General features: G+C 40.8%; 1 protein-coding gene across 3 annotated transcripts in view; it reads left to right on the top strand.

Moving 5' to 3' along the window:
* Positions 1-12898, top strand: part of LOC126262418 (phospholipid hydroperoxide glutathione peroxidase-like) — a 50115-nt gene that overhangs the window by 35470 nt on the left and 1747 nt on the right. For all 3 annotated transcript variants that reach the window (XM_049959052.1, XM_049959051.1, XM_049959050.1), the window contains 2 exons: positions 3153-3298; positions 6455-6539. In XM_049959052.1, the coding sequence (XP_049815009.1) occupies positions 3153-3298; positions 6455-6539 (231 nt within the window). The remainder of the gene's footprint in view (positions 1-3152; positions 3299-6454; positions 6540-12898) is intronic.

Below are 12898 nucleotides of genomic sequence, written 5' to 3'. Positions count from 1 at the left end.
CTATAGAACTTGGGCTGCACAACATAATGTAAAACTTATAGACAGATACAGAATGAAATAAACTTAAACACCCTGTTGAAGGTGAAGAGGAATTTGTGCAAGACCAAGAGAGAAGGTTGTTAGATTAGGATTGAATCTAAGAGTGATTAACTTTTCCTGCCAGTTTGTTTCTAAAACTGTGACGTATGCAGTAGTCATAGATGAACTGCAAACTTTCAGGGAGGTGATGCCATCTGGACACTTGAGGAAATGATACAAAGCAATGAAAGATGAAATGCTTCCATTGGTACTAAATAATACCTGGGGTATAGTGGATCTGCCTCCAGATTGCCAGGCTATTTGTTGTAAGTGGGTTTACAGAATTAACTGTAAACCATATGGTAGCATAATGAGGTGTAAAGCTAGATTATGCACAAAAGGGTATTCTCAGAAATGTGGTCTTGATTGTGGAGAAATCTTTTGACCTGTTGTTCAGCATGAACCAATTTGTATTCTTGTGGCTTTGGCAAGAGTGTATGACACATACATGAAGCAGTTGATGTGAAAACTGCTTTTCTCAATTTTATTTTGCAGGCAGATATATCCGTGAAACAGCCTGAAGGTTGAACTAGAGGACATGGAAATTTATCTGCAAATTAAACAAAAGCCTCTATGGACTGAAGCAGGCTCCTCATTGTTGAAATCAGAAATTTGTTCACTTTATTAAGTGTTTTGATTTGAAACAACTTCATTCAGATAATTACTAAGGAATAAAGGAGACAACTCACTGAAAGTCAGAAGTTCTGCGTTGTCAACAGGCACACAAACAAAACGTACCTAGATTTCGGAATGCACTTACTTTTTTAGCTCTAGGGAAAAAAAAGCACGCAAAACCCACATGCACAAGAGCGCAGTTGGGTGGGGAGGATCCAAATGACATGGGTTGTGAAGCAGCCATTTAAATCTCACATGTTGTGCCATTGGTTGGTCCACCTTATTCTTGGTGACAATTTGGCAGTGACCATTCATTCTAGTTGACAGCTGGTTGGTTGTCATACCAATGTAAAATGCTGTGCAGTGGTTGCAGCAGAACTGGTATATAACATGACTGCTTTCACAGGTGGCCAGGTCTGTGACGGGGTAGGAAAAGCCTGTGACAGGACTGGAGTAGGTGGTGTAGGTGGGTGAATTGCGCAGGTCTTACATCTGCGTCGTCGACAGGGGTATGACTCCTGAGGCAGGGGATTAGGGGTGGGAGTGGCATAGGAATGGACTAGGATGTTGTGGAGGTTGGATGGGCAGCAGACCACCACCTGGGGAGGGGTTGGAAGTATCTTTGGTAGGATGTCCCTCATTTCAGGATATGATAGATAGTCAAAACCCTGACAAAGGACATGTTCAGGTGTTCCAGTACGGGGTGGTATTGGGTGATTGGGTGACAGGAAGGGTGCTTCCTTGTGGTTGGTTCTTGGGATGGATGTGAGGATCAGGTGTGTGTGAGGATGTGACATGGGAAATCTGCTTGTGAACTAGGTCTAGAGAGCATTTCCTGTCTGCGAAGGCTTTTGTGAGACTTTCAGCATCCTGGGCAAGGGTGTGAGGCCTTCAGCATACTGGGCAGTAGAGTTCTCATCGCTGCAGATGCTTCTACCATGAGTGGCTAGGCTTTATGAGAGAGATTTTTTGGGGCAGAAGGGGTGTCAGCTGTCAGAGTGCAGATACTATTGGTGACTGGTAGGTTCAATGTGGATTGAGGTGTCAATGGAGCCAGGTGAGAGGAGGACATTGACAAATACGTAGTTGACACAGTGGGTGGAGAAGTACCAGGTGAAGTGGATGGGAGAGGTGGTGTTGAGGTTTTGGAGGAATGGGGGTAAGGTGTCCTGCCTTGGGTCCAGATTATAAAGATTGCACCAATAAATCTGAACCAGATAAGGGGTTTGGGGTTTTGGAAAACTAGGAATGTTTCCTCTAGGTGGCCCATGAAGCGGATGGCATAGGAGGCAGCCATGCATGTGCCCACAGCTGTGCCACGAATTTGTTTGTGTACATTCCCTTCAAAGGTGAAGTATTTATGGGGTAGGATGTAGTTGGTTAAATGTACAAGGGATGAAGTGGTGGGTCTAGAATCTGCAGAGTGTTGGGAGTGGTAGTGCTCAGTCATGACAAGACAATGGGCATGAGGGATGTTGGTGTATGGGGAGGTTTTATCAACAGTGAGGAGTAGGGATCTGGGAGGTAAGGATGTGGGGATGGTGGAGAGCTGGTACAGGAAGAGGTTGGTATGTTTAATGTTGGTGACTTGGTTTTGGACAATTGGTTGGGAATATTGAAGAAAAGGACTGAGATTCTTTCGGTGAGAGCACTGTAACAAGCCACGATGGGATTGTTAGGTTTGTGGAATTTTGGCAGCATGTAGAGGGTTGTTGTTGGGACGAGTAGGGAGATGGATTCTTGAAGTTACTTTTAAGCTTAGTCATTTTATTTGCGTATAAAAAGCAATAGAAGTTGGCTTACTACAAAAATAGCCTGTAATCACACTACTTTAAATGAAAACTAGTATCAAAAACAAAGGACTGATTTGTTTATTCATAATGCCAACTTCTGAGTTGTAGACTGCTCAACTGTGGAAGTATACGCGTCGCCACGAAATTTGACAGTCACATGTGAACATTCAACATATTATTTAAAGCTCTCACAATTGTCTGATTTTAGGGTATTATATACCAAAATGTTCAGGAAAGACCAAGTACATTATGCAGTAGAAAACAGAAAATGTCAAATTTCAATGAATTTAACGTGCAGTGTCCCCTTAACAAGCAGTCTCTGGAAACATAATTTTCTATTATTATATATAGTTCATTAGTTAGTCATTTGAGTAATTTTTTTTGTATTGAGGAACAAGTCAGCTTATAGAATAAGTGTACATGCTTGATGATGACATTAATGAACACATTATTTTTTAGTCCCACTCATGCAAATACACTTAAAAACAAGATATTTTCCACACAGGCTCTTTAATGTTAAGTGATGTGCTTCTGTCTATTATGTATAGCACTTAATCTTCATATCAAAATTAATGATACAGATATGTAATGTGTTGTAATTAATTAAAATTAAGACTACACTATATGTATCTGCTGTAAAATTATGATTATAATCTTCTGTTGTAGGAACCTGGAAATTCGGAGGAGATAGTGTGTTTTGTTAAACAAAGAAAAGTAAATTTTGACATGTTTGAAAAAATTGATGTCAATGGAGATAATGCACATCCGTTATGGAAATATCTTAAGTACAAGCAAGGTGGAACTCTTGGAGAGTAAGTCAGTCTACAATAGCCATTTATTCATAATTTTTTGTAGTGAGTATATGTGACACTACATTATTCTTGATGAATTAGTTTGCATTATTTGATACTTCTCATTGGTTTACATTGTGAGCTCTGTATTAATGAATTTCTCATACTTTCTGCTCCAAATTTTTCCTTTTTCCCCTTTTGTGATGCTGGACTTTGCACAAAAGAATGTAAATTTCAAGTTTTTGGGGCCACTTGAGTGAGAGACAGCATACCTTTTTACAACTTGGTCTTTTAACTTCAACAAAACTTTACTTTGTCTTGTGTAGGGATGAGCTGTTGATATCACAATTATCTAAATATTATATGTAGTAAATTTTGTTCTTCAGCAGTCTTCTGCCAGTTGAAGCCAGCAACTCTTCTGATATTCCTGTATCTTTTGAGCTCCACTTGAGAACTGCTTTCGTTCACTTTCCATCAGTTCGTGGTGCAATATTTCCTACCTATTTCACTCTCTTAACTCATTTTAAGGAGGGGGGGTTAGGACGTCAATCGGGCCAACAAATTTTACAAATGAATTCATAAAACTTTGTCAGCAACACCAGGAAGGATTCAGGATTCACGCTCATTCCAGTAAAAGTTCAAAAACATAGCAAAATAATTTTTTTTATGTGTGAAATTTCATCATTTTTTCACTTTCTAATGGCTGCATTTGTTGCTATAGGTACACTTTTCTTCATAAATTAGAGAGATTCTTTGATGAATTCTGCACAGCATACATACCATACTCACAGGTGTATGAAACTCTAGAATTTATTTAATTTATGGAAAATGAATGAACTGTTATATTTTAAACTTAATGTTTAAAAAAAAAACACAAAATTTTATACTTAATTACCTCAATTTTTACCACAGTTTTTAATAGATTTGGAAAATTCTAGAGTTTCATACACCTTTAAGTATGGTTTGTATGCTGTGCAAAATTCATCAAAGAATCTCTCTTACTTATGAAGGAAAGTGTACCTATAGCAACAAATACTGCCATTAGAAAGTGAAAAAAATGATGAAATTTCACATGCAAAAAAATCATTTTGTTATATTTTCGAACTTCCACTCCTCTGAGTGTGAATTCTGAATCCTTCCTGGTCATGCTGACAAAGGTTTATGAATTTATTTGTAAAAGTATAGACAATGGAAATTAAAATGTCCTGTGGTGCCTCTCCTGTTCCAAGTCGGCCTGTTTGACATCCTACCCCCCTTAATACCCCACTGACTTTGCTCACTACACAAATACATAATATACATTGGGTCAGTGTTTTTGCATTGTCGTGGTTACATTTTGATGAGGTTTGAACTTTGAAACAAATTGTACAAATAAAACTTAGCAAAATGGGACAAAACTGTGACTTGTAGTGCTTATTGGAATATTTATTTACTGAGTTTAGCAAAGAGTCATTGTGAAGGAGTGCAAATATCACTATAGATTGTTCCAAGTGAGGTTTGCAGTCTGCAGTACTATTCTCAATATTGTTTAGAGGAAATTTGGGTAGTACTTATTGCTGTGAATGCTAAATAAATCTTTCCTTTACAACACCACTTGCTGGTTGTATACAGAAGTGTAGTAGAATGTGGACTGAATGGTCTCTCTCTCTCTCTCTCTCTCTCTCTCTCTCTCTCTCTCTCTCTCTCTCTGCCCCCCCCCCCCCCCCCTCCCCTCCCTCTAAAAGCTGAGATATTTTAAATAGAAGTTTCCTCAGCAAGTCATGGCAATAATAGGATATGGTTATCAAAGCACTTTTTACAATGAAATACCATGGCGAGAGAGTCAAACCCTTAGTGACAATGAACATGATCTAGAATTTTAGATGAAAGAAAGCAATAATTGCTGATAAACTCAGATAATTATGCACTAGCATGAAATTTCAGTTCACCATATGCTTCTTTTTTGAAGCTGGAGACGTCAATAGCAATTGACTGATCAAAGTAACAAAATTCTCACGTAAAAAGTATATGCAAGTAATTGCAAGAAATGATTGGCAAATCCATCTCAAGGAGGTTCAGTTTAGTGATAATGCACAAAAAATAATGAAAGAATATTTATTCCATTTAGTCATTACACCACTGAACAATTCGTCACCATCCCTTTCTTTATGGCCTATGAAAAAATACAAAATAGAGACAAAATTATCAACATAGGAATTAATCAGATCAAGTTTTAAGAAATGTATTCCATATACAGTTATTAGAATATGCCCTGTTTAAGCCACAATAATATTACATAGCATCATAGATGCTTTAGTTTCAAGAACAGGGCAAGGATAATGGCTTAGGCATAATGAGAAAAAGTGAAGTACAATATTTGATATGTTTTAACAAAAAGCTACTTTGAGTCCTTTTCACTTCAAGAAGCCTCAAATTTTTACTTTGCATTTTAATAACATAAAATGCATCACAAAATAAAACAGAACAGAAATTCGCCTAGTATTACAGTAGTTTCATAGGTATACATTGAGTAAATTTTTTTATGTTGTCCTAGTTTCATCCAAGATGCATAAGTGTATTTCGTGGGTAACACATGTAACACTATAGGGAGAAGATATGTTAAAGAATACATCACACTTTAAAACACATTCAATGGAGAGTTTAGGATAGCATATTATGATAGGGTAGATTGATCTTCAGGAATACTTCACACTTTAAAAGACTTTCAAACGATGAAAGTCTAGGGGCGCGCGCGCGCACACACACACACACACACACACACACACACACACACACACACACAGCCACTTATCTCATTTCTCTCTTCTGAAAGAGGCCTTGTGGCTGAAATCTTAAATGTTTAGTACTCTTTACATTGTGCTTGTCTCTGATTCAATGCCTTCTGTATGTGGCGAGTATCAGTCTATCCTTTTAACACACTTTTGTGTCCCAAGACTGTATTGTGGATTTATCTTATTCTTAATTTTTCTCCAAATTGCTATTATAGCTAGGTAATATTCATTCCTTGTAATAAGTGGCAACTTCTTACCAGTAGGCTAACTTTCTTTTCCTTTTCCCATTCTCATGTGAGAATGATATTGTGTTTTATGTTAGAATTTAGAGTTGTATTGTCTTGCAAAAGTATGCAGAGTTTTTTCCAACTTGCTTAAAAGGAATGTTGCTTTTTTAATGTTGCAGTTTCATTAAATGGAATTTCACCAAATTTATTATTGATAAAAATGGACAGCCAGTTGAACGACACAGCCCAAATACAAACCCAAGTGTAAGTATCTGGTATAACATGGAGATGAGATGAAAAATGGACCAAAGACAAGGTGTACTTTAATCTTTGCATTTCTGTTTAGTATTACTCAAAACTAATATTCAGCCAGGCAAATTCACATACAAGACCAAAAAAATATGAAATATGTTGTTTAGAAAATGTTAGAGTAAATTAATTGCATTATACTGAAACTGGTGTTGCTACATTCTGATGAATGAAATTGAGTTCTCACCTACTAAGTGTGTTGTGAATTCCTGTAGTTAATTAAAATTGCTGCAGTTGAATAGTGAAATGGGTTAACAGACAATACTACATTGGATTCTTCTCCTCGGAAAGTGTGTGGCTGAATTATTACAAGGGGAACTCCTCATTGGATTTAACATTGAAATCAAGTGATCAGCTACACCACTTGAGCTATACTTTTGTAAAGTGGCCATGGGCTAAGCGGAACATAAAGCTATGGAAGTGATTGCCAGTATTATTTTTTGATGCAATTGTTTATTCCATTACACACATTTTCTTTTTCTCTCCTCTGAGTGCTCTCCAGCTTCATTGTCCCGAACTACTACATAATGGTGGCACAACGGCTGGATTGGGGTGAAAGGTTCTTTTGGGTGGAGTGGGCAAGGGGAGAAAGGAAACAGGCAATGGGAGGGACGGTTGGATGGGAAATTGACTGACAGTTCAGGAGGAAGACGTAGCGCTCACATAAGGTAGCTCCCCCTCCCCCTCGTAGAGGCCTCGCCAGTCTTCGGTGAGTTCATTCTTGGCTACCACGGGACCCCAGCCTGTGAAGCATCTCTGCCCTTTCCACTGTACATCTTTCTGCTATATTTTCAGGAATGCGTGTTGTAGTTTAGTTAGCCCAGCATCAGAACAGCCCCTCACCTGTTTTTCTTTCTCTCTCCATCTTCTCCCCTTCCTGTGCTTTAGCCTTTGAGGTTTCTCTTTATTTTTTTCTTCTTCTCTGTGTGTTCCTGAAGGCCGACCCATGCATTTGATGGGTAACAGGTGATTGGATAACGTGTAATTCCCAACCCCACGTCGACAGGTAATGTTTGCTTGTACCCCTGGCACAAGCCAGGCATACGGAGGGATGATTGCCTAAGCTGCTACCTCCCCAATTGCCAATTGGTCCCTCTGTCAGGAGTTCGGGAGGCATGACCTTTGACGTGAACAATCACCTAAGGTGAGCGAGCCCCCTCTGGAGGGGAAGGGGGGGGGGGAGGGGTGGGTGCGGCGGCATCTAGTTGGAAGATGCACGCCATTGGAGATACTGGCAATCGTGGATTTTTCTCTCTATCTTTGTTTTTCCTCCCTCAATGAGCCAATCACAATCTCAGTCGATATCTGCTAAACGCAAATGGAATGAGTCTAGAGATCCAAACACCCTCCCAGCTGCTCCACAGTTCCTCATGGTATCACGTACTGAAGGAGGTCAGTACTTTGCTACAGTTAATCTGTTTACTATTCAGAAAGGTGTGGGAGCAATTGCAGACACTTTGAATCCTGCTCTCACGTATGTAATGCGACTTGGCTTCTGGAGACCAATTGTGATTTTCAATCCCACAGCTTTGCTCCTCCACAGCTATCCTGTTCGTGTCAAGGGCCATTGAAAGCTGAATTCTGTGCGTGATGTTATTTACACTCGCTGCTTGAAGGTATGACAGAGGGAGAAATCCAAACTTACCTAACTGATCAGGGCGTCATTGCGATCCAGCGGGTAATGAAAAAGGTTGATACAAAGTTAGTGCCTACTCGCCCTCTTGTAATCACATTTGATCAAGTAGTGCATCCATCAGAGATCAAGGTAGGCTTGAAATCATCGTGGTCTGACCGTACATTCCAAACCTGATGCGTTTCTACTAGTATCAGTGTTAACAACCACACTTGCATGTCCTGTCAAAACAAGGCCAAATGTGTTACTTGTGATAGGGATGCTCACGAGGGTTATTGCCCGCCTCCTACTCCCCACTGTAATCAGTTGTAATCACAACCATGCTGCTTCATCTGTGAATATCCCATGAATGTGCTGTGTATCTCGCCGGCCGCGGTGGTCTAGCGGTTCTAGGCGCTCAGTCTGGAGCCGCGCGACTGCTACGGTCGCAGGTTCGAATCCTGCCTCGGGCATGGATGTGTGTGATGTCCTTAGGTTAGTTAGGTTTAAGTAGTTCTAAGTTCTAGGGGACTGATGACCATAGATGTTAAGGCCCATAGTGCTCAGAGCCATTTGAACCATTTTTTGCTGTGTATCTCCATGAGTGGACCATCCAGGACATGTGGGTGAAGGAAATACTACCTTACCCTGTCACTTGCAGGTTGTTGGCTTGTTGAAAGCCCTGCTTTTTACCATGGGGCACTTACAGTAACTTTCTTGCTATGCGTCTCTCCATGAAGGACATCACCTCACAGACTTGCAACCTCCAATTCTGCGCTGCAGTTGTAAAATCAACCAGTATCACGGTAGCATCTTCTTCTTCTTCTTCTTCTACAGTTGTGTAACATGTCACCAGTTCTTTGCTCCCGGCAGTGAAATCACCTACTACCCAAACGGCAGGCCGGTAAAGACAAAATGAATACTCCCACAAGGACATTTTGTCCATCCAGCCAACAGTCATCTGAGTCTTTGTCTGCCAACCGTAAGGACCGTAAGAAATCAAGCAAAGGCAAATGGTCTTCTCCTTCCACAACTCAGAGATCCTTTTCAATGGTGTCGCTGTATGGTACTTTCACCCGCCGACCTCCATTTCGCCAGTGCGCACTGCCTATCGTTTTCTGCCCTGGAATCCACAGGCCGACCCAAAGAAAATGCTGATGCCTCTGTAGATCTCATGGAACAGGATTCTCCAGCCTCTGCGCCCTGTAGCAGAATGTCTTTGAAGGCTGGCACTTAGCAGCCACCGAGGTGACTACGCTATATTTGTTCCCTTCTCCCCATTCCTCATTATAAATCTTGTTCAGTGGAATGGTCATGGCATTAGATCCAACAAGGGAGAATTAATGGCTGCTCTTGGAATTCCAGCATCGGGACTGGTTGTGTTTTTTGGTTTAGAGAAAGCCTATGACATCTGCTGAAGGACTGGTATCCTCCGTACTCAAGTATTCTGAGGCCGCCTGCCCCATTTCCTTCAGAAATTTTTAAAAGACTTGAGTTTTCTAGGTATGTACTGGTTTGTCTTGTCGGACACCTATATCCAGGATGAGCATCGTCATCTTTCGTATAGCCATTAAACCTATTATGGACTGTTCCCACCAGCCATCTCCAGCTCCCTCTCAGTTGACGACTTTGCAATCTGTTGCAGTTTTTCATGGACCTATCTCATTGAGTGGCGTCTTCAGCAATGTCTTGATTATCTTTACTCATGGAGCATTGACAGTGTCTTTCGCTTTTCCATTGACAAAACCATTTGTATGAATTTCTGGTGGTGCAATGGGTTTCTTCCACCATCTTTACGCCTCAGGCCTGTGTGGTGTCACAAGGCTTAGGCCTGTCCCACCCCTCATTAAATCGACCTAGACTTATACGAATAATTGTAAGAACAGTTATTATTATTATGTTCTTTAAGTTTGTTTTCGGGTTTTCAAAAATACTGTGGGAAGAAAGTTTATTTATGTTGCAGATAACGCAAAGGAAGAGAGATCCTGCTTTCTCTTTGTAAACAGATCGATCGAGTCTTGAAAGGTTCATGTAAAACGTATAGGCGGGTGACATATTAGGTGGGACCCAATGCCTGTAATACTTCCACAGTTATTAAAAAGTTGTTAAATGGCATAACCAATAGTTCATCATTTATATAAATAAAAAGTAGTAAAGATATAGGAGAGGAAGAGTTGTGGGGTCAGAACAAAAAGTGGTACATCGCTCAGCAACGTAGAAGGACGTAAACAGCGGGCGTTGCGTGGTGAAAACAAATCAACTGATAAAATAGTAAGTCTGTAATTAAGCATAAAGCCATGTAACACTGCACCTGTTGCTCTTCAGTTCGCTGAGACTACGAAATTCCTGGGACTCGTGCTTGATAGAAAACTTTCTTGATCCTTCTATTTGTCTTACCTGGCCACACACTGTACCCAGTCCCACAGTATTCTAAGTGGTACTTCCTGTGGAGCAGATCAGACCACCCTCCTCCATTTGTACTGATCCCTTTTCTGTTTGAAATTAGACTATGAGTGTTTTGTTTATTCATCTGCCCATCTGTCCATCGTAAATCGTCTAACACAGTCCACCTTTGTGGAATATGTTTGTCCATTGGTGCCTTTTACACTAGCCTGTTTTGAGTGTGTCTATGCAGAAGCTACTGAACTAAACTGCCATACCAGCGTGATGTTCTTCTTGGCGGGTACACATGCTGTTTGTCTGCCATGCCTGGCAATCTGACCTATGCTCTATTTTTCAATGACTCCCTTGACTGCCAGTATAGGGTACACCCTTCTTTTCTGTTTCCTCCTGGAGTTCACTTTCAGCTACTGCTCTGGCAGCTCAACTTCACGCTACCTGCCACGTTCCCAATGGGTGTGAACCCTTCACCATCTTGGCTTCGTGCAGGAGGCCGTGTTAATCTTGGACTATGTTTGATTCCCAAGGAAACTACTCCGGATTTGAACTATTGCTGTAAGTTTCTCAGTCTTTGGACACAACTTAGCAATAGCACCTTCATGTACACTGATGGCTGTAAGGTGGACCATGGTGTCGGGTCTGCCTTTGTCTTTGGCACTGACAATTTTCAGTATCAGCATCCAGAACCCTGCTCAATATTTACAGAAGAGCTATTCGCTCTCTATCAGGCCACGCAGTACATTCAGCGACACAGGCTTTTTAATTGTGTTGTGCACTCAGATACTCTCACTGCCCTTCAGAACCTCTGTATGTTGTTCATAGTCCATCCCTTAGTGCAAGCTTCCACTTGCTTGGTGATGAGGAAGCCACTGTGATGCTCATGTGTGTTCCTGGTCACATCGGTCTTATGGTGCTAGCTCTTCCAAACCTTCGGATGATCTCCGTGTTGCTGTCTGTCAGCAGGTGGTGTCACTTTGGCATCACCACCGGACTTCTCTTCACGGGAACAAGCTCCAGGGAATTAAACCTCTCCCAGTGGCCTGGCTGACCTCCTTTCAGCCTTCTTGCCATGAGGGGATCATTTTAGCTAAGTTGTGTATGGAGTGCTGTCCTTTTAGCCATCGCTATTTGTTAAGTGGCAATCTGTCGTCACTTTGTGCTCATTATCAACCTTTGACAGTTCGCCATTTCCTGACTGAGTGCCCTTTTCTAACCGATTATTATATGTTTGCCATCTACATTATTGGCTGTTCTTGCAAACAAAGTGTGGGGTGTCTACCGCATTTTACTTTTTATCCATCACAGCAGTATGGTGAGGGACATTTAATCTGTGGTTTGGGACATCAGCTCTGTATCTATAGCATATTTCGTGAATCTTTCGTCAAGAGGAAGCCCTTATTTTTAGCTTTTTCCTTCTATCAGTTGGGCTTAACGTGTAGTCTCTTTTATTTTCTTTTTCTTATTAGTGTTCTAATGTGCTCTTATTACCTCAGTTTTTGCACCTAGAAAAAAAAAAAAAGACATAAGGTAGGAGTGTGGCACTGATGAGCTAACTGTGGGGCAGCCAGGGGAGTTGTGTGTGATACACAGTGATGTGGAGGAGTCGACTGTGAGGAGAGGAAGAACAGAAAAGAAGGCATTTGCAGAGAGGAGGGTGGGAATGAAATGAGGATAAGGGAGGCGATTAGATATCTACTATTAATACAGCTTGACAACTACTGTGAGTATTACATTGTATTGTAACCATTCTTGCCAAATATAGAATAATTCTGTTCCTCTCCTAATCTGTGACCTGCTTTTAGGGCAGTATATTTATCCATGGGTAATTATTGTAGAATGACTAATTCTTGTGTTTAGAAGAGCTCCATGTTGAGCTCCATGTTAGTGTTCATGAGTAACGAAATGTAAATTATTCTAGGAGCAATATGATACTGCAGAGTGGTAGGAGGAATGTAAACAATGGAAAGAGTACTGGTCATGAATTATAACTTAATACCTGGCAAGAGGGGATGCAGTGAACAGGGCGAGTGGATTGGTTTTCTGCGAGGAAAGGTGGGATGTGGGGGTTCAAACTCTGCATCCATGTATTGTCACGTACGCAGTGCAGACAACATAAATCTATGTTATGATCTTCCACAAGTTCCTGATAAACAGCTTCCTTTTTTGAACTGAAGCAGAAAGTACCACCTGTGATGGGCCAGCACCCGCACCTCAGTCACTCGTGTTTGGAAAAAAATCACAATGAAAATAACATAGCAAAAGATACAGTTATAGTGTAGTTAGCACCAAAGCAGACAACAAT

The sequence above is a fragment of the Schistocerca nitens genome, chromosome 6, assembly GCF_023898315.1.
Source record: "Schistocerca nitens isolate TAMUIC-IGC-003100 chromosome 6, iqSchNite1.1, whole genome shotgun sequence".
NCBI classification, from domain to species: domain Eukaryota; kingdom Metazoa; phylum Arthropoda; class Insecta; order Orthoptera; family Acrididae; genus Schistocerca; species Schistocerca nitens.
Note: the sequence above shows the minus strand (reverse complement) of the source record. Positions and strands in the feature narration are given on the sequence as shown.